The sequence below is a fragment of the Opisthocomus hoazin genome, chromosome 9, assembly GCF_030867145.1.
Source record: "Opisthocomus hoazin isolate bOpiHoa1 chromosome 9, bOpiHoa1.hap1, whole genome shotgun sequence".
Lineage (NCBI taxonomy): Eukaryota > Metazoa > Chordata > Aves > Opisthocomiformes > Opisthocomidae > Opisthocomus > Opisthocomus hoazin.
The window spans coordinates 27,349,095-27,371,091 of NC_134422.1; the positions used below are offsets into that span (position 1 = coordinate 27,349,095).

Here is a 21,997-nt window from a genome sequence, read left to right on the forward strand (position 1 = left end):
CACCTGTAATCCCTTTTAATTGTCACAGTCCACAGGATTAACACAACTGTACCTGCTTCCCCAGAGGATGCTAAAAGCCTGGACTCCCTTACCTACCCCTTTGTAGGTGATTCTCCAGTGAATTATCCTCTCACAACACAGTCGACTGCTCCACTGAATAGTGGAAATTGGGCAGAAAATACTCTCTAATATGTTGCAACTATGAGGTATAAGCTGGTCTGTAAATTCTGTATTATTAAAGTTCTTGACCTTTTTATTTCTTGGCCTTTGTGGCTTTGTAATGGCCCTGTTGGCTTTGTATGAACCCTAACAGCCTTATAGTTGACTCTTTTTACTCTTGTACCCTTTACTTTTCACTTTGTAGTAACAAAGACAAGATTTTCACAGAATAGTTCAAGCTTTTCGGCAGAGGAAAAGATCATTTCAAAGCTTCCCCAAACACCTGCCTTCAAAAGTCTGCTGCGTCAGGCATGTGCCTGCTTTGGCCATGCTTCAGAGCAAGTCCTGGCTCCGAAGTGAGCTGCCTCCGGTCTCAGGTATGCCCAGGCTGGTTTTAAAGTTAATCCTTGATCTCCATCAGAGATGGCATAACCATGTTGTAGCATTTTGGTGGTGCAATAATAAAATGATAATTACCCACCTGGCTCTACTGCTTCTTCCTCTGAATCTCCGATGTAGTGAATGTTTACAGTCTCACTGCAAAAAAGCCCCAGTAAAAGGCTGTAACGGGATGTAGCAGGGAAAAGACGTTAAAACACAAGGGAAGTAAACACAGGTTCTGTAATTATACTTTATTGCAACTCTAATATTTTGCCTGCTCCTGAAGACTCCTTTAGCTCAATTTGTTTGTTACAGGCGCTGTACCAATTAATACACACAAGAAGCATGTATATTTTCCTTATTTTTTATTGAAAAGGTACATTTAAAAAAATACACAGACATTTTACTATTATGGATTGCAGATAGAGATGCTCTAAAAGTTAATTCTGGTTTTTTTTTTCCCTTTCTTCCACCTGTTGTTCCCATTATCACATAATGACTCCAGTCTGAGTACTGCATATTGATATCACCTTTATAAAAGGGTTGGGGAGGTAAGAACATAGGTGGGGCATTACTGCAATATATTCAGTAAACAGAGATTACGGTCAATTATAAATATTTTATGTTCTGTACATTATTGCATTAGGGAGCCACAATGTTATGCAGCATCGTTACAAAGGAAACTAGTTAGAAATGAAGAAAAAAAGGGTATTTACGTACAAATACATGGATCCATTGTCATCTTGAACAATGCACATGAGCTGTGGTAATGTGCAATTGAAAAGCTTTTTTTCTCTTTAAACATTGCTTAGCAACACCAGTAAGGAAACAACAAAAATAAGTTAAATGAAAGTAGCAAACAAGTAGTAATCTTAATTATACGTTATATGGCTTTCTATTTTTGATTTCTCTAAATAAAGTGTGACACAAAAGAAAATTAAAGCTTCAGCGCTGCACTGCTTTCAAACATTTGCACAGAAACTAAAAATATTAAAATCAGACATGTGATACATCTTTAGTACTACACAAGATACACCAGTACTTGGGCCTAGGACAGTACACAATCCCTGTCAACAAGAGCACACTGCAAAAAAAGAAAAAGACGACGCAATTCATTTTGGAGATGTTATCCACAATCAAGCATTTGGTTCATCTACCTTTTTTTTCCACATTAGATGATACCCCATTGGTTTTCAGAGAAGTATTTACATAAGCGTGAGCGAGGAAGACCCTAGTTTTCAAGTCTGTCAGGAAGATATTTTACGTTCCTTGATTCCAAGGTGCATCACACATGTTGAAAAAAAAAATTAGATGCATGAATCTTTAATGTTATAAATTTTATGAGCAATTAAGTTTTTAGTAAATCACTTTCTATTTGGATTAAAAAAGGAGAGACAGAGAGACTGAGAGAGTTGTCTAGACTCCAAAATGCAGTACCGTCAATAATGAATTTTATGGTGTGGCTGGCTGAGGTGTCACGCTGGATGGCATTTCAAAAGAGAAAGACATCTTAAAATCTCGACCCCTTTCCTGCTTTTCTTTTACCCTTTCTACTGGCCATAGTTATCTCTTTTTCACATCAATAAATTAATATGGTGCAAAAAGTATGGAGGCAGGTGTTGCTCGGATCGGGCCATGGCCTGGCCTGAGGAGAGCTGGTGGGATCGCAGGTGCTTGGAACAAGGAGGCAGTGGGACGGGGAGGAAGGGACAGAGCCGAGGATACAGCTGCGGCTGCAGCAAGAGGAGATGAAAGGAAAGCAGGTGCCAGCGGCTTAATCATGTCCTTCTGGAATGCAAGTTTTGCCTGGAATAAAACACACAAAAAAGCAACGTAAATGCAGTTCTCCCCAAGCCCACTTTTACATGAGGAAAAAACTGAACCCTGACAAAGGGCACGCCGTGGTTTCTCACAGAAGCCTCATGTCAGCTTGTTACTTGCCAACACAGTTTGTTCTTTTCAAAATAGAAATATTTTTTAAGATCAATACCATAAAGAATTCTTTCTGAAAGAATTATTACTCAGTTTATGATCTACAATGGTTGCTGGTGCTTGTGGTGAAAAAGCTAACCAGAAATACACACACTACAGCCTCACTGAAAATGGTTTGCAACCATGATCATACATTTGTGAGTGGAAAGATACTCACTTCCTTCCTTTATTAGTGGAGGTCCCTCCTTATGCAACAGATTATACAATGAAGTGTTACACAAATGAGGAAGAAGATTAGTGTGTGCAGAACCTATCAGATGGGGAGACTTCGAGAAAGCCTGCAGCATTTTCATTTGCCTCTACACAATTACAAAGACAAATTAATATTTCAGCTTTTAAAGGCTTTTCACATGCTTACTGTTGTACACACACGTGCATCCCTTGCTTTCCAATCTATAAATTGTTTTTGTGCCACAGGTTGCATGCACTTTTCCCTAATGAATAAAATACAGGCTGAGTCATGAGCACATAAACATACAATCTGTGCTGTGCTAGAGCCAGCCTGAACTCTGGCTGCAGCTGACTGGCAGAACCAGCTTGGGGAATTCCTGGAAATGCAGGTGGGTGTGAAAGGGGAACGGCTCGGGGCACAAAGGCAGGAGAGGTGTTCCAATAGCCAGTGACAGACACGGCCCGAGCATGCAGCTAGGCAATCAATTCTCCTCAACACCTGATAACAATTCTGCACCAGGGTAACACATCCACACAGCAGTCTGGTTTGCTATATGCAAAGAATTAGCATTAGTATTTTTATATCTTAACATCTTATATCCTTTTCCCTGACTGCATCTGTTATAACTGAGAGTTATCTCAGGTGCCCAGAAAGAGAGAGTATATAGATCGCAGCCTCCAAGAAGTGCGCTAGCCCGGCAGAGCTGATACCTTTCCATGGAGCACGCGGTTCATTCCCCATTCCGCTGATTATTCCCTTCTTCCTAGCAGTAAATAACACTCGCAGTGCTGTCTGTGTGCCTTTGATTGGGCTGACAGAATACCTAACTATCCTCAAATCTGATCCCTGTGCCGCCTCACCCTGCGCAAGTTTCAGGTCTGTGCTGTCCCTGCCTCTGTGCGGTGGGAGGCCCCAGGGTCACAAATTCACATAGTAAGGAGAAATAAAAATACTTACTGCTAAAATACTTGGGCTGCGTTGCAGTTTGTTGTAAGGACTATATTTAGGTTTCATAGGCTTTCCTGCAACTCTGTCCTTATGCCTTCGGCTGGAAATGTGCTGAAATAAATAGCCTCACATTTAATTAGCTGTTTAAACATTTCTCAGTTTTGAGTTTGAAATTGATTTATCAGCAGGATATGCCTAAGCCCCTGTTTGTAAGACAAAGTAGGTTCTTTAGAGAGAGCAAAGATGAGTTTTACTAAATTAAACAGAACAATTTGAAGCACATCAAATAGAGAATCAGAAACTAATCAAATACAGCGAATTCTGTGATCTGAGACAGGCTCTGCAAATTATTGATATTTTGGTTAGTATTTCCTTTTTCCACTTGAGGAGCTTTCAACCAGGCAGAGCTGTAATCAGTAGGTCATAGGGATATTCAGAAGCAGGAGGTAAATTTCAGTCTCACTGATGCTGTCCAGTTGTATAAATAATTCAATATTAGCTGAAGGAAGAACCAGTACCCAGGGATAAGTCTACACCATGCAATTTAATCCTATCTTAGCCACAATTGAAATAACAGGGAATAAGAAGACACATCCACACAGCACAGCATCGTCCAGTTTGAGATTCCCATTTGGGTACCAGAAGCAACGTATTGCTATTGGCACAGCTCTGAACCCTGGGCTAATTGGCTCAGACAGAGCAAAGCTGCATGTTCGTACAGCTATGCTGTTAATGATAACGTTGGTCAACACAATTCAGACGTATCTACAGTATTACCCTCCTGCCGATCGTCCTAAACCAATAGATTCAAGTCACATTCTCCTCCCATAGTATTCAAAGCATCCCAGCAGACTGAAACAGCACCAAAGGAGGAAATCTGGGAACCTCAACTGACAATTTCTTCCATTTGGGAGACCAAAGTTCAAATCTTTCTCTTGAGCTACAGCAAACTTTTAAACTAGATCTTCTATGTTATTCATTGATACTGACTTCTTGTCCACCTCTGCTTTATGAGTCTCAAGCCCATTTTTTCACAGCTGGCACAATTAGGTGAATTTCACCTACAGTGAACTATTTAGAAACAGTTGTGGGATGACAGAAAAGAAATACTAAGTTCATTTTTTGTACAGACCTACATCCCAATGTAACCAAAAACAACAAAGGAGCCCCAGATACATGCAATCTACCTGTTTAAGTTGAATTTCTGAATTAACATGGACATCACAGATTTCACAATGAAATGTCTTGTTCTGCAGTCCTGAGCCTTTACTGCCGTTCTGCACCTTCAGTCGGGATCCAGGTCTAGGGTAAGACTTGATGGGACCAGCACCGTTCCGAGCCTCGACCATGGTCTTGTGCTTGGAGCCTAATGGGCAAGGACATGCAGGTGAGTCAATGATCAGCAACATACAACCACGTCCACCAGCCTTGGGACTTTTTGTAACACATTTATTTTCAAGACAGAATGGTTAAAGTCACCACAGATCAGGACTAATGATGACTCTGGTTTCGGTCAGTGTATTTCCAGTTCCTCGATCTAAAGGGAAGCCAGACAATGGAAAAAGGAGTTGTACAAAAAGGGAACAGGCACGCCGGACCACTGCCTCTCTGTTTGGGGCAGTGTGTGGCTGTATGGCCGAGGTGTTTGTTGCTTATTCTTCTGCCAAAATCCATATAGCTGATGAACCATGAAAAAGGGCACTAGCCAAGAGTGGGAGAGGAATCACAATCACTCAAAACCTGCCTAGGAACAGAAATGCTTCAATAGGTATCCTCTGATTTGGAAGAAATGGCTGCTTTGGCCATTTCAAGAATGGATTACAGCTGTAAAACAAGCTTCGGTAGTTTGTTAACAAGCTTTACATCACCAGCACATCACAGAGCAGCCAGAGCACATTAGGGAATGCTGCTTGAGGCCTTTTAAAGGGAACATATCTAATTCACAATAATAAAAAGATTCTAGGACATCTAGGAAATCTAAGAAGCCCACCCTAAAATTATCAAAAATATCAAATAACAAAAATTACTATAAGCTGTACCAGCAAAAAAAAAGACACCAGAGACAGTGAGATAAAATATGACAGAGAACTGACTTTTAGAAACCTTAGTATTACAGAGACCACTAGCATCATACTATGACCCTCACTATGGAGGTAGGCTGGAATCTGATTAGGTAACATGAACTGTTGGGTTTTTGTCCACTGAAAGCTTACAGAGTACATGAAGCACAGTTCAAAAACATTTAGACAGAACTTTAACAAAATATCAAGCACCACACGTGAAATGGCAGTTAACAGAAATGTTTCTGTAACTGGACATTGTAAGTTTTAACTACAAGACTCTTCAGTGAAGTGTGGCTACTACAGTGTCAGAAAACCAGCTTGTTACACTGAATTGTAGAAACAGTAACACACAAACGACCTGCACTATATGCATACTCACCTGTATTGTGGGCTTCTAGTTGTGACAGGGAATTCACAGCCACTTTGCATAATGAACAGTAAAGTAGTTTTTTGGCTTTTTCCTCTTCTGACTCAGAAACTGTGTTAGGAGCTCCATTCATGCTCTTGGAGGATGAGGCAGGCGTTACAGGTGCCACTGCTGCCACTCCAGGTTTAGGAACAAAAGAACCCACTTCTGTACTGGACTGCTGACTTGCACTATTGGATTTTGCTTTCCCTTTATCTTCTAAAAGAAGGAAAATATGTAGGTCACAATATGCTGCATGCAAAAAATAATACGGTAATAGTCCTATGGTTTTAGTGAACCTAACACAACAGGGACCTAATTCATCTCATTTTATACAAGACAGCAGCATCATTGAAATCTTGTTAAAATCCTACCGTGAAATGTGTGTGATTTGACAAAAGGGATGATTTTCCTGGTTTTATGGTTATCAGTGAATACCAATGACTTCAACAAATTCAGGCCAGCTGTTGTTGCTGTCATGCTGCAGGTCTGGCCAGTTGAAAAGAGCCCAAGAAAGCCCAAAGGCAGCCAGGGTTAAAGACTGGAGAGCACTCGGAACATGTGACCCTTTGCACTGGGGGTTACAAAAATATTTCTGAAAAGCAATATAATTGCCTTTGGAATGACTCGAGTTTCTGAAAGTCACTGAGAGGATGCTGAAAGGCTCCGGCACCACCTTGACGTATGCTAGCCCTCATTTCACTTACAGAAGTTGATTATGGTACTATACTACACACATGAACACAGCTGCTAATATTTTTACATTTTTCCAAGAACAATTCCCTATATATCTGGAGATCAGATGTCTCTGATGTGCATTCACTGCATTCCTGTATCACTTCACAAGCACCAGTCAATCAGCTGTGCTCCTATGAGACAGGTAGGCAGGTATTACTTCATTTTACAGATGGTGTGTGCAAGGCGAGAGATTAAACGTCCCAACTGTGCCTGAAGAGGAACTTTGTGCCAGAGCCAGTATTCAAATGCTCCTTGCCTACGTGTTGTCTCCAAGAGCTCATTGCATTTTAAGCTATTCAGCTGCGGTCCTTGTGCCCACAGGCAGTACTAGCTGCTGGCAGTAAAACAAGCTCGCCTGTAAAGGTCCTGCGATGAGAGGGGCACAGTACAGTGGTTCTGGTATGAGCAACCCTGACGCAATGGACATAAGAAATGTTGGCCTAAGTGAGCCGTTGTCACTCTGAACAACAGGGATCAATTTTACCGTCTAAGCAAGTACAACATCTACATAACAGCAACCTCTTAAAAACTACTTATAGCCCATTTGAAACCTAGGGCATAGCTTTAAGTAGTGTTGAACTGATTTGAAAAACTAGGTTCTATTTTGAGCATTTGGTAGTTTTTAAATATGGGTCCTTGCACTTCATGTTTACAGCTACCAGACTCCGTCTTAACATCACTCTGTGTATCAGGCCAACGCTGTGCTGCCACGAATTCCAAAAACAGGACTGTATCCCCTACAACAAACACTTCAGAGAGCGTTTGAACTATGAACAGGCATCCTGAAACTAAAACCCACAGCTGTTGGCATATTTCCCAGAAATGCATTGCAATACATCAATTTTAGATTGTTAAAAACCAGAAGAAAGAAAATGCTAATAAAAGAATTATTATTTTTAAATAGTGATAAAAATACAGTTCAAGTCGTGTAATTTCAAAGTATTAAACATTGAAAAAGATCAAGTACAAAGACTAGTATTATGACCAAATTAATGATAAAACCAGATTCTGAAGGTATTTTGATTGATAAAGTATGACAAAAGAAAGTGATGTTAAATCATAGCTCACAGACTATTCAATTTTAATGTCTCTATAGTAATAAGTCACATCTGCAAAAATCTAGAACACATTATATGACTTGGGAGTCTTCATAAAATACATGGTTTTAATAAATAGCTTTTGCTAACATTCTAAATTACAGAGTTTTCAATATGGAAAGTTCTCAGAGGTGCTAACATCTACAAAGCAAACATGCTGAACTGCTGCCAGTTGTGAATTCACATTAGTCATTGTTGTTGTTCCACGCAATATTATGCCAGACTGCAAAAGGCACAACACCAGGATATATGGGAACCTGAGTGCAATAAAGGAAGGTTCCTCAGTATTTTGCATTTCAGGCCTTAAAAGAATAACACACCTGCAGAACTCCAAGCTGCGTAATAATATATTCAGACTACGCTTCTAGTTTGGGGTTTATGTTGTTTCCTGTGTACTTTTTCCGAAGTGACCATAAAGATTTGGTGCTTCTGAAACACTTCTGAGAGACAGAAACGCCATCGCACGGTGAGAGCAAGCTGGGCGGGGGCCAGCAGGAAGGCCAGCTGCTGTGTGCCGGGGGTCCCTGGCCCGGAGACAGCCCCACGCAGCGGGCACCCACGCCTGCCCGCCTGCCTGCAGCCCCGCACCTTGCTGTCCCGACCCTCTGCAACAGCAGGCAGCAGGTTGTCATTGCTTTGTTTGGCCATCAAGCGCCTGTGGAGTGACATCCTGAGCAACGGAGCAAGATCTGTTTTACACAGGCCGCCAATTACCATCACAGACGATGTTTTTCCATTGCAGAATTTAACAGATGAGTGAAAAATGACAGATTTCATTTCCCACTTCTCCTCACTTAGCCAGCCACCAGCTGATGTAGTATGTCAATTTTTAGAATATTTCCCAGCTTTACAGTGTTTTCACTATTCATAATACAGAGCAATTCTGGAGTATGTAATGCATAACAAGGTAACAAGAAAACTTCTAGAAAACTAGAGAGAAGTTACCAGTACCCAGCCGGGCTCAATTCTGCCAGTATCACAGCTTTTGGAAAGAACTTCAGTTCACATAATAATACCATCATTTGGAAAGCTTCCTGACACAAATAAGCTCTTCATCTGTGGGGACGTGTGCGTATAAGGAGAGACACACCCCTCTCGGAATTCATGTTTCCTTCCACCATTCTAAATGCTTAATGCTCAGCATCTTCAAAGATCATAATTGTAAGGTTATTATTCAGTTTAACTCCCACAGAAAGTACACTGAGCTAAATGCGTATTTGTCACTGCAGTGAGGCCAAAATTGGGGTTTCCTGGCTTCTAGAATCAGAAAATTGCACTTCTCCAAATGGGCTTTTGATAACAGCTTATTGTTTTCAATCCACAGAATTCAAAACGCTATTACTTACAGTTTTATGTTTGAGACAGAAATGCCAAGTATTCAGCTGTGCAAAGCACGGGAAATGCAAATCGCATGTATATACAAAGCGTGAAGAAGATTACTCTTTTATTTGTACTTCTAGCACAGAGCTAACAAACAGTATCTCCACGCAGAAATCAGAAATGCAACTGTTAATGCCTGCATGCATGTACATACTTCCAAACTGTAATCACTGTATAAAATACACGTAGATGGTTAGGTTCAGTGGCAGGATTATAGTCCTCTTGCTATTTCTGAAGGCAAGTATTACTGAGGACAGGTTCAAATTAGCTCCAATTTCCACCTGGGCCAAGCTGACGGAGCTGGGCAGAGGCGAAACAAGCGCATGAACAAGCCCGCCCTGCCCAAGCCCAGGGCCGTACCACCAGCTTCTGCTGTCCCGTTCAGCAGAGGCAGCTGGAAGCAGGAGACCACAGTGGTACCAACCTCCTCCCAGACGGCTGCAGCTGTGATTCAGCCCAAGTCAGGGTCAGGTTTAAATGCTCATGTCGTAACTCGCATGCAAGAGGTTCATTTAAAATCTAACCCGTGCTGCTGCACTGTATCCAACTCTGTTCTTTTCCCACATAGAAAGGCCATATTTCATCTGTGTTAAATTCCTGTCTTTAAATTAAGTCTCCCTTTTCCTCAAGACTCCAGAGAAGTAAATCAATGGTTCATTTCAAGTTCTTACTGAAGCCTGAATTTATTTTGAAATAGAGCCCAAGGAAAAAAATAAAGCAAGCTAATTAAGTATTGCTTTGGGCTCAGTAATATCAATGCTCTTGTCGCCTACTTACATTGTTTCAATTCTGCTTTGAAGTTGTTTTCACATATTTCTGGTTGTTTGCCTTATGTTTGTGTCAGCACCATGTTAAAATTCAAGAATTATTTATCTAATTAGTACTGCCTCATTTCAGCTGTACGTACCAAGCCAGGATGCAGTGCAGGATAACATCTGACAGGTTCAAATCTAACAGATTCCAGCTCCCAAAGCAAGACCAGCTTAAGAGATTTACCCGTCTTTGCAGGTCATGCCCCTCTCACTACAGTTGCTGTGTAACAGCACCTACCTGTTAATTCTGAAATCCTACTCCAGTTGAGGGAACTGGTTTTGCCCTGGCTAAAAAGGGGCAAAAATGTTATCCTAAAACTTCCTCCCTCTGACACTCAACCTGCATCTCTTCAGTTGTTTTCTTTCCTGGTGAACAACTGAACAGGAATGCTCTGCCCCACTCATAGTCCAGCAGTCACTGCAGTCCATGCAGAAAGCAAAAAGAGTATTTACCTCCCCCTGCCCACCCCCCCCCATTCTGTTAAGCAGTTTGTTTCATAAGGTAACTTTAAGAGTGATTACTTGGTTTACTTTGTGATTTGTGTGAAGTGTTCAATATTTTATAACATATAGGTATTTGCACATTATAAATTTATGTTTTAAAATTACCTCTTACCATACTAAATTGTGCCTAAAGATACTGCTTTCTATTGCTAGGAAGTAACTTTTTTTTTTGAGTGTGACTGATGATTTTGGTGCATGTTAGGTAGAAGTTCTAATTTGGACTTCATGAGTTCATGCTGAACATATATGTATTACTTTTGGTGGAAAAGTAACTTAAAATTCAGACTCTTAATTCTTAATACAAATAAAAACAAGGAAAATTCTAAAACTCCTGTATAAATCTAGAAATTCAGCATTCAGCTTTGCATTTTTCCTTGTGCCAGGTCCTTCTCTGCGTCCCCCAGGTGCAGGCACTGAACAGCAGCCATACACAAAATGCTTGCAACAGAAGGGCAGCACAGGCAGTGCAAAGTGGCCACCGCTGCTCTAGACAAGCCCACACTGAAGCTCTTTTCTAAGATTTACTGATTTCCCATCCTAGAAACGGAGATTTGTGTTTACAATTCTTCCACCTGTTCGCACGACAGAACATATTGTCAGCTTAGAAAAGAGCATAGTGGAAAAACTGTTTTCGGCAGTCTAGATATTTATGATTCTCCTTAGTAAAGGAAAGTAGTAAGTACTCGTGCTCCTTTTCTTCTTGAAAAACCTGAAGGAAAGAGCCATGCAAATTTCAAATGCAATTTCCAGCCTAACACATTAGGAGAAACACAGCAACAAAATAATTTCATACATAACTGAATCGCTGCATGGTTATCAACGCTATGCAACTGATGAGCAGAGCTGATATATGGTTAGGTGCAAACCATTTGGTGCGATCAGCCTTGTTTACAGTGCTATGTTACACTACCACATCACTACTGAAAGATTTACCCCCTCTTGGTAATGCAGGTTGGCTGGGATGAGATTGCAGAGAGAAGTCCCAAGGCCACCAAAAGGGACTTCAGGGCACTGGAGCGACTGGTTGAGGGATCAGGGGCACAGGTGGTGTTTTCCTCCATCCCATCAGTGGCAGGGAACAGCACTGAAAGGGGCAGGAAAACTCACCTCATTAACAAATGGCTCAGGGACTGGTGCCATTGGTCAATTTTGGCTTCTTTGATCATGGGGAGGTGTACACAGCACCGGGCCTGCTGGCAACAGGTGGAACTCAGCTGTCTCAATGGGGAAAAAGAATTCTTGGCCATGAGCTGGCGGGGCTCATTGAGAGGGCTTTAAACTAGGTTAGAAGGGGGAAGGGGTCATAGACCACCTCACTAGGGATGAGCCCAGGCTTGGTGTGTCAGGGTCAGGGGTGAGACTGACAGCCCAGCTCAAGTGTGTCTATACCAACGCACGTAGCATGGGCAATAAACAGGAGGAGCTGGAAGTCCTGTAAGTAGCAGGACGGCTACGACTTGGTCGCCATCACAGAAACGTGGTGGGACAACTCGCATGACTGGCATGCTGTCATGGATGGCTACAGACTCTTTAGGAAAGACAGACCAACAAGGAGAGGTGGGGGAGTTGCTCTATATGCGAAGGAGCAACTGGAATGCATTAAGCTTGGCCTGGGGGCAGATGAAGAACGAGTTGAGAGCTTATGGGTTAGAATTAAGGGACAGGCTCATAAGGGTGACATTACTGTGGGTGTGTACTACAGGCCACCTGACCAGGAGGAAGAAGTCGATGATGCCTTCTACAGGCAGCTGCAAGCAGCCTCACAGTCACAGGCGCTGGTTCTCATGGGGGACTTCAACCACCCTGACATCAGCTGGGAAGACCATACAGCTAGGCATTCACAATCCAGGAGGTTCCTACAGAGCATCGATGATAACTTTCTGACACAAGTGGTGGAGGAACCAACAAGGAAAGGCGCTCTGCTGGACCTTGTATTAACAAACAAGGAGGGACTGATGGAGGATGTGAAGGTCGGAGGTAGACTCAGCTGCAGTGACCATGAAATGGTCGAGTTCAGGATCCTGCATGGAGGAAGCAGGGCGATAAGCAGGATCAAAACCTTGGACCTCAGGAGGGCTAACTTTGCCCTCTTCAAGGAGCTACTGGGAGGAATCCCGTGGGACAGGGCTCTCGAAGGCAGGGGGGTCCATGAGTGCTGGTCGCTGTTTAAACATTACTTCCTCCATGCTCAGGAGTGGTGCATCCCCCTGAGACAGAAATCTAGCAAAGGAGGCAGGAGACCTGCATGGTTGAATAAGCAGCTTCTAGCGGAGATCAGGTGGAAGAGAAAGGTCCATGGAATGTGGAAAAAGGGACAGGGCACTTGGGAACAATACAGGAATGTGGTCAGAGCATGCAGGGATGCGACGAGGAATGCCAAAGCCCACCTGGAATTGAAGCTGGCAAGGGATGTCAAAAACAACAAGAAGGGCTTCTTCAACTACATCAGCAGCAAAAGGAAGACTAGGGACAATGTGGGGCTGCTGCTGAATGAGGCGGGTGTCCTGGTGACGGAGGATGCAGAGAAGGCAGAGCTACTGAATGCCTTCTTTGCTTCAGTTTTCAGTGCCAAGGCAGGCCCTCAGGAATCCCAGGCCCCGGAGGTAAGAGAAGAAGCCTACAGAGAGGATGACTTTCCCTTGGTCGAGGAGGACTGCGTGAAGGATCACTAAGTGATCTGAATGCCCACAAATCCATGGGCCCCGATGGAATGCACCCACGAGTGCTGAGGGAGCTGGCGGATGTCATTGCTGAGCCACTCTCCATCATCTTTGAGAGGTCCTGGAGGACAGGAGAGGTGCCCGAGAACTGGAGAAAGGCCCATGTCACTCCAAGCTTCAAAAAGGGCAAGAAGGAGGACCCAGGGAACTACAGGCTGGTCAGCCTCACCTCCATTCCGGGAAACGTGATGAAGCAGCTTATCCTGGAGGTCAACAACAAGCAAGTAGAGGAAAAGAAGGTTATCAGGAGTAGTCAGCATGGATTCACCAAGGGGAAATCATGCCTGACCAATCGGATAGCTTTCTACGATGGCATGACTGGCTGGGTAGATGAGGGGAGAGCCATGGATGTTGTCTACCTTGACTTTAGCAAGGCTTTCGACACTGTCTCCCATAACATCCTCCTAGGGAAGCTCAGGAAGTGTGGGCTGGATGAGTGGTCGGTAAGGTAGATTGAGAACTGGCTGAATGGCAGAACGCAGAGGGTTGTCATCAGCGGCGCTGAGTCTAGTTGGAGGCCGGTAACTAGTGGTGTCCCCCAGGGGTCAGTACTGGGCCCAACCTTGTTTAACTTCTTCATCAACGACCTGGATGAAGAGTTAGAATGTACCCTCAGCAAGTTTGCTGATGACACCAAACTGGGAGGAGTGGTAGATACACCAGAAGGCTGTGCTGCCATTCGGCGTGACCTGGACAGGCTGGAAAGTTGGGCAGAGGGAAACCTGATGAGGTTCAACAAGGGCAAATGCAGGGTCCTGCACCTGGGGAGGAACAACCCCATGCATCAGTACAGACTTGGGGCGGATCTGCTGGAGAGCAGCTCTGTGGAGAGGGACCTGGGTGTCCTGGTGGAGGACAGGTTGACCATGAGCCAGCAGTGTGCCCTGGCTGCCAAGAAAGCTAATGGGATCCTAGGGTGCATTAGGAGGAGTGTAGCCAGCAGGTCGAGGGAGGTTCTCCTTCCCCTCTACACTGCCCTAGTGAGGCCTCATCTGCAGTACTCTGTCCAGTTCTGGGCTCCCCAGTTCAAGAAAGATGAGGAGCTGGAGAGTGTCCAGCGGAGGGCTACGAGGATGGTGAGGGACTAGAGCATCTCTCCTATGAGGAAAGGCTGAGGGAGCTGGGCTTGTTCAGCCTGAAGAAGAGAAGGCTGAGAGGGGACCTAATATATCCTTATAAATATCTCAAGGGTGGCTGTCGGGAGGATGGGGCCAAACTCTTTTCAGTGGTGCCCAGCGACAGGATGAGGGGCAACGGGCACAAACTGAAGCATAGGAAGTTCCATCTGAACATGAGGAAGAACTTCTTCACTCTGAGGGTGATGAAGCGCTGGAACGGGCTGCCCAGGGAGGTTGTGGAGTCTCCTTCTCTGGAGATATTCAAGACCCGCCTGGACAAGGTCCTGTGCAGCCTGCTGTAGGTGACCCTGCTTTGGCAGGAGGGTTTGGACTAGATGACCCACAGAGGTCCCTTCCAACCCCTACCATTCTGTGATTCTGTGATTCTGTGATCAACTTTTAAAAACACGGATGGCTTGATGACCCTGAACACCTCCAATTAATTTCTTACCATGTCACTCCCTATGGTAACTAGAAGTGATTTCTGAAAGGAAGGGTTTATGTTTTATTTATGGGTTACTAGAAACGCGGTGCAAAGATTGTCTTGTGATAGCCTTGAGTTGTGTTCCAAGGAACTGGCAGTAATCTGAACTGTTGATTTTTGAGAGTAATTGAGATTTTGAGGTGAAGCAAGCATATTGCCCAAACCAGCAGAGCTGTACCGATGAAACCAATTTTCAGGTTCTCCCCACAGTTTCAACAGCTCCAAATATGCCTGTGAATATTGGGCTTTATTAAACAACCTTTGAAGCACACAGTGATTAAAGAACAGGAAGAGGAAATCAATCAGGTTGTCAGACTATTGTATAAATGTTCTTTCCCTGATCAACTGTGTAGCAAAGGTAAAATCAGTTACATTAATTACAGCTTTATACAGTCTGAGAAATTTTGCTGAAAAACTTATCACTGCAGCTAAATTAGCATCAATAAAGACAAAGTAAAAACATGTTTATTGAAAAATAAAATTCTCAGTCAACATTTGACATTTTAGATGCTCTGCACATCTGACACAAAACTAAAAAAGTGACACTTATTTCTCACTACACTTGTTCTTCCTATACTTCTTTATAGAATATGTCCATTTACAATGCTGAAGAGAGGCAAGTCAATTGATATTACTAAAATCTATCATTTGACCTTGCTGTTTTAAGCTTTCTGCACACAGAACTATACGGTGGGCCCCAGGCCAAGCAATTTTCAGTTTAAGAGTGGAGATCCCAGCTGCAGAGAGACAGGTATGGAAACATAACAGAGACGGAACAACCGGTCACCAACACAGGTACCAGTGTGGCAGTCAAAATTCTCACAAGCCAGTTGCTATTTTTCAGTCCACCACAGAGAAAGAGAAATTTTCAGAGGTGAGAGTAACAGAAGTATGCTTGGCAGCTGTTTGCAGGGAGCTCTTCACAAAGAGGACCAGGCGAACTGGGAAGCTGTGTGGGAAGCTGGTTTGAATGGCTGATGGGTGGTAGGTGCAAGTCAGCATCTTGAAAGTACATTACAAACGATATACAAAAGTATGGAGAGCTCTAAAGTGAAGGATATAAAGAATATGGAGAGGGAAAAATCAGTAGCTTTAGCATACTACAGAAATATTGTAACAAAATTTGTAGCATTTGAAACAAAAGCATGGAAGTAGAGAGACTGCAATCAAAGAGGTTACAAGCCTGGCTACAAGTAATTAAGGGAGATGTTAAGAAACCATGACAAAATAAAATCAAGGTGGGGAAAACGTATTTAGCCACACTGTACTTGAAAGACTGCCTAAACAAACCCGAGGATCTATGCTGGGACACAGGCTCTGGGGCACAGAGAAAGGACCCACAAGTCATCACATTGGCAACAATGGTTGCTCTACATCTCTTTACCCTGAAATAAGATATGGAGGGAGAAGATGATCAACGACAAAATTAATAGAAGGACAAGAAGGGTCTCCTTCAATATATTAGCAGGAAAGCTACTGAACAGAAACGCAGACAACAGCTCCAGTAAGAAAAGCAAGTTTCAAAACATTGTTCTTCACAGAACGTCTTATCTTCTGTTGGCTCACAGTGCTATAAAGGAATACAGCACGCATTTACACAATGAATTATCCTTTTTATGAAGAAAAAGATGAATGCTATGAGCAATCTTTGCCATAAAGGCAATAGCAGGAAAGCAATTCAGTCACTAGTGGTCACAACCTTTACAGCATTTGTAAGCACTCTGTCCTGCATCTCAGCGCCACTCAAAAAAAACAGCAAAGAGCATTACATTATTTCTTGACACTCATTAAGACAGAGTTAGCTAACTTTGATAAGGGATTTCAAAATCTTTTTTATCTCCATGTTTGCTGAATAATGAGACTAATGGCTGTCAGACAAAATACCTACTTTCTCGCCAGTTGTGCAGTCTACTGAGAGATGAGGCCGAAAAACCCGTAGGGCTCTGTTCTAGAAAAATTCCACTGCAAACCTACATGCAAATCAGACAGCACAGTGTGTCTATTAACGCTTTGATTACCTCTAGTTCTTGTAAAATGTTTTTACTTGTACTTCAGGCCTGTCTGAAAAACAGCTCGGTTTTACATAATGAAAGGATGTTACATGAAATAAATCTGTTTGACACATTCTAAAGAAAACCAATTTTGTTTCCATACAAAGATGAGAAACAAATGGAAGCTATAAATATAAAGCTTTTCATCTCAAACACAAATGTGCACTGAAATAAGTTACAACATATTTTCTCGAGATACTGAAGCTTCACCAGGAAATGTCTGGATGGCTCTGCAATAGTGAGTGAACTCTGTAGCTGGACTGATTATTTGATTAACTGCATCACTCCTCTCCAAATGGGCTGAGCCAAAGTATCTTTCTCATTTCAGAAGTATTGCTTGTTTGGCTACGGTACAACAGTGATGTTGATACTTAATTTCTTAGATATTTTATTTCTGATTTAGCATACAAAAGACTCCAGTGAATTTTCTTACAAAGGAACCTGTTGTTTTTTCAGACTACAAAACTGTTTGCAGCGGATCAGATTAAAGATGTAATGTTACATACTGGATGGGTTTAATTTTTAGGAAAGCAGACCGATGAGAATTAAAAAAATATTCAGAAGTAGGCACAGTTCTGCAACTGGGAAATCTTGCCCTGCAAAATCTATTTCTGTATCTACTTGTACACCTTTGTGAACAGAGAGTGCGTGCTGCTCCAATTACTGGGGTGTCTGAGATGATCCCACTATATCACCTACGATTTTCAGTCAATCCCTTGCATAGCTGGGGATTCGTGGGGAACTGTTTTTGGTTGGTTGGCTGGTAGTTTAGATCTGTTTTACTGACAAAGATCAAGAAAAATTTGTGTGCACTCACTGGGGCAGGGGGTAGAGCATTCACATTTCAAATATCTCTTATTTAATATTTCAACACAATGCAATTTCTCTGTGCAAAAGCAAGTGGAATAATAAGAAGTGTTGATTCTGCATTGTTAGCCCAAATGCAGGCGCGTACACACTATGTCTGGAGCAAACGAACTAACCTCTAACATTCACTTAAAGCAACTTGTGTCTCCATTTCAGCTGTTTGTTTTCAATTCTGTTTTTTTTACAGAATGCAGGTTGTATTGGATTTATCTTTTCCTCATTTGAAAAAAGATTAACACAATTTTCCCTCCATTTTGCAAATTTTAGACTCAATAGGGTGAACAGGTAACTATGGTAAATGCATTGTGTTAGTTCTGGATAAAGCCAGCTCGTCTACAAACACAATACAGAGCAATTTCCTAGTGTACATTGTTGATATCTTAATTTCTCAGTGACACATTGCAACCCTGTTACAGTAGGTTGGGAAAACTTTCACTAGAAGTTTGTTCATAAAACTCAGCAAGATCAGTAGCACTATGCTGCCAGCAGTTGAAATCAAGGTGGATCTAACCAGGGGACACATAGCAACATGCAGCTGGCAAGGGTGGACGTTCATTTAACGAGCATCCATGAAGTAAGACTATCCAACAGATTAGTCTTCCTGGGCCATGTACCTGTATGTTTAGGTAAATTTACTTTAAATCTTTCAACTTTTCTGAGCTATGCCAGTCTGTATTGGCTGGAATGGAAAAATTCAGGGGTTGGAAAATTATAATAGTTTGGGCAAAGTTTGAAATATAGTATAATTTCTGTTATTAAAAAATGTGACACTCATCTGGATGAAAATAAATGTTTTTGCTGGCTAAACTTATCTTTTCTGACACTAGACATCTATTATTTTGTAAACTCCCATTACAGACTCTGCCACATTTATTTTAGAGGTCCTGGAACGCAAACTTTCTATAGTACTGCATTGTCTTTTTAACATTTTAATAATGTAGGAATGCTTAGAAAAATAACATTCAAAGATTACAACAAACATACTGTATTCTGCCCAGACATCCTTCACTTCTGCTTAAAAAAGTCTTGGTTCATCTCCTCAACTATAAAAATAACATTGCCTCTTCCATCTATGAATGTGAAATACATTGCTAGAAATACATTTCACTTGCCATTTGTGCAAAAAAAATCTTAAAATTCTACCCACAGCTGCTAAAGTGCTTTGGAACTCAATTCAAAACTTACGGGTGTCTAAATAAATGAATCAAGAAGAACTGACAATCTGCATGCAAGTACATTCTCATGGGCCTGCGTCTGAACTACTTACTTGGTACTTGCCCAGGCAGAACTGCCGTTGAAGTCAACTATGAAACATCCCTCTTCATTTCAGTTAAATGACATCTATAACTGTGCATTCTCACTGACTTCTATGGCAGATTTGCCTGAGGACTGTGAGTATTTAGTCATGCCCTCAAGATTTGACCAATAAATTGCATTTAAAATATAACTTGTGTAACAGACATCAAAATATTTTCACTCTCCTTGAAAACAAATAATATGGGAAGTAATATGTAACCTGTTGTTTGTATATATAATTTTTATGCTACAGAAAATGTAGCATACTTCTCCTACCAAGTCAATAATGCAGCAGCTGTAGAATTAAGGCTGGAAGGATGAAAAAGGAAGATTTTTTCAAAAGACCTACTTAAATGTCTGATGTGCCACCCAGGGGTGTTTTTGCTTTTGTTTTTGAGTCATGATCTCTGAACAATTCTGTACCAAAACCAACTCACCAACTTCTTGGTCTCACAATTGCATGCCATGCCCTAGCAACCTTCATTTTTCCTTATGTTCTAAATGCTGCTTGCGTTTATGTTACAAAACCAAAGATAAGTATCAGTAAAAAATAACATTTACCAAAAAATCCCCAAATCAAGCCACATTATTGATTGTGTAGAAGGTGCTGTTAGATCAGCTTGCACTCTCAGAGGTCTTTTCCTTTACTCAAATAGTTGCTGAGAAATAAAGAAAAAAGCCACCAGCAAGACTGTTTTCCACAATCTTAAGTACCAGTTTTCCAGACAAAAAGGTTAAAAATTAAAACATTTACCTTTGTTAGGGGCAAAACCAAAGCATCCTGAAGCAACAGCATTGGGCCTGACCCACACTTTTACATTTGGAGACTAAATTCACTCAAAGACTGAGAGAAAAGGAGGAATTTTAACCCAAATTTTACAGATTCGACACAACCTTTAACTTTGGCACAACTGGACACAGACAAAACTCCAACTACCAATTGTACGAGTAATCGCTAGCATTCTGTTACGTATTCTCTGATTATGTGAGAAAACTAAATGTCTGGCATCAAAAGAATGGCCTTAATTCTTTAGCATTACATTTCTTTAATAAGCTTTGTGAAAGTATTATGTGCTCCCATGCTTGTTAAAAAAACCAACAAAACCAGCAGCTCTCTTTTTTTGGGAGTTTTCCATTCTAATGGATTTAAAGGGCTAATTTCAGTCCTACGTAAATAAAGAGAACTTCCATTGATTTGAATGTATTAGTCATCTAAAAACAAACTTAGGGCTTGGTTGAGGAATTATTTTTTTCTTAGGCAAATAATACTGTCATTTGTCATCAAAATAATAACCACTGTAAGGTGATAGGATAATTTATTTCTCTCGTTCGCAATTTTTACAAAATCTCATTACATAATTCTCACTTTTTAGGATATTTCTGGATCACTTTCTTGCTAACAGAAAATTTCCAAGCAGATGAGTGACATTGGTATCTCAGTCTCAACTCTCTCTTTGCTAGCTACTTCGTTTTTGTCCCACTTTCTTCCCTTCTCCATTTCCTTACCTGAAGACTCAAGAACTCTTGTAATAGTATGTTGTAAAGACAATGATGAGTAAAGAATGATGTGATACATAACAGTTCTGATGGCATCACCCCTCTGGTATCATGTCTTCTATGGAAATACACATACATACATTTGCTAGTAATTTTTGTTATTTCATATTCATCTTATTATCATTCCATTATCATCACCATCCTATCCAAACAAATCTTTGGATATTCAATAGGCACATCATTAGCAGAACAAACAAGAAAAACAGATGCCTGATTTCACAATATAAAAGAGTTGCTGAAAGATTTAATGAATATAAATGAATTCTTTAAATGACCACATACATCTAGCTAAAAAAAAAAAACACAAAACAAAACCAAAAACACTAGCTGAGAGCATCCCTGGCTCTGCTCCTCCTGTCCAGCAATATTAGTACAGTCATTCTTGCTTGTCCCAATGCCTATCTTTACCTCTCCCCAAAATAAGAAAAAATTTGTGTAATTTTAAGGATGCTAATGAAAATATATGCAATGAAATTCCAGCTTTTAAAACTCGAAGTAAGTAAAAGTAATAGTGGTATACAGTCTTAATGATAGAGGACACATGAATGCTCAGGCACAGAACACCCAAAAAAAGGCTTATTTCCTCTTACAATATTTTTGATGCAGAATTTCTGCTTAAATTATTGCAGGAGAAAAAGCTTACCATTTATTCAAAACAAAATCCTGCTTGCATGTGTTTCTGATTGATATAATAATAGAAGAAAGATTGACCTTTTTCAATTTGAACAGGAATTGCAACAGCTCATCAGTGTAATTGTGTCAGCCGCAGAGCTTTTTTTTCCATTAATGCCACCTATAATCAGTTTTCAGTAGAGGTGCAGAATTTGATACATGTTAGTTAGCATTATTATAGACAAGCTGAAGAAACACCTGAAGACATCCAGGAGCTCCCAGGAGGTTATGGACACCAAAAAGCGCAGAATGACTGCTCTTCCATTCAGGCTGTAAGACACACATGCAGATATGAGGCTTGAATGTCCACTTTTGAAAAGTATGAACAGTAAGAGTGACAGGGAATAAACTGTTTAAAGATCCGACCTATTATAAAGATTCCTTGTTAAAAGACTTTGATTCGCTAATTATCTTTTTGGCAAACCTTTCATCCTAAAAGCATAAACAAAACAGCAACTCCCTGAAACAGTTGCTGAAATAACCCACCAGGAAATGCCCAGAAACCATTTACTACTAAATCCAACACAGGCATTACATGTGCCACTGACAGTATATTTTACATATCCATACTGACACTATA

At 41.4% G+C, this 21,997-nt stretch overlaps 1 protein-coding gene across 9 annotated transcripts in view; it reads right to left on the reverse strand.

Moving 5' to 3' along the window:
- Positions 1 to 901: 901 nt before the first annotated feature.
- The window catches only part of ZNF385B (zinc finger protein 385B), a 151,761-nt gene continuing 130,665 nt past the window's right edge, over positions 902 to 21,997 (reverse strand). For all 9 annotated transcript variants that reach the window (XM_009934016.2, XM_075431225.1, XM_075431229.1 and 6 more), the window contains exons 5-8: positions 6,095 to 6,340; positions 4,840 to 5,018; positions 3,662 to 3,763; positions 902 to 2,346 (exon numbers count right to left, since the gene is read on the reverse strand). In XM_009934016.2, coding sequence (XP_009932318.1) covers positions 2,128 to 2,346; positions 3,662 to 3,763; positions 4,840 to 5,018; positions 6,095 to 6,340 — 746 coding nt within the window. In that variant the 3' untranslated portion in view covers positions 902 to 2,127. The remainder of the gene's footprint in view (positions 2,347 to 3,661; positions 3,764 to 4,839; positions 5,019 to 6,094; positions 6,341 to 21,997) is intronic.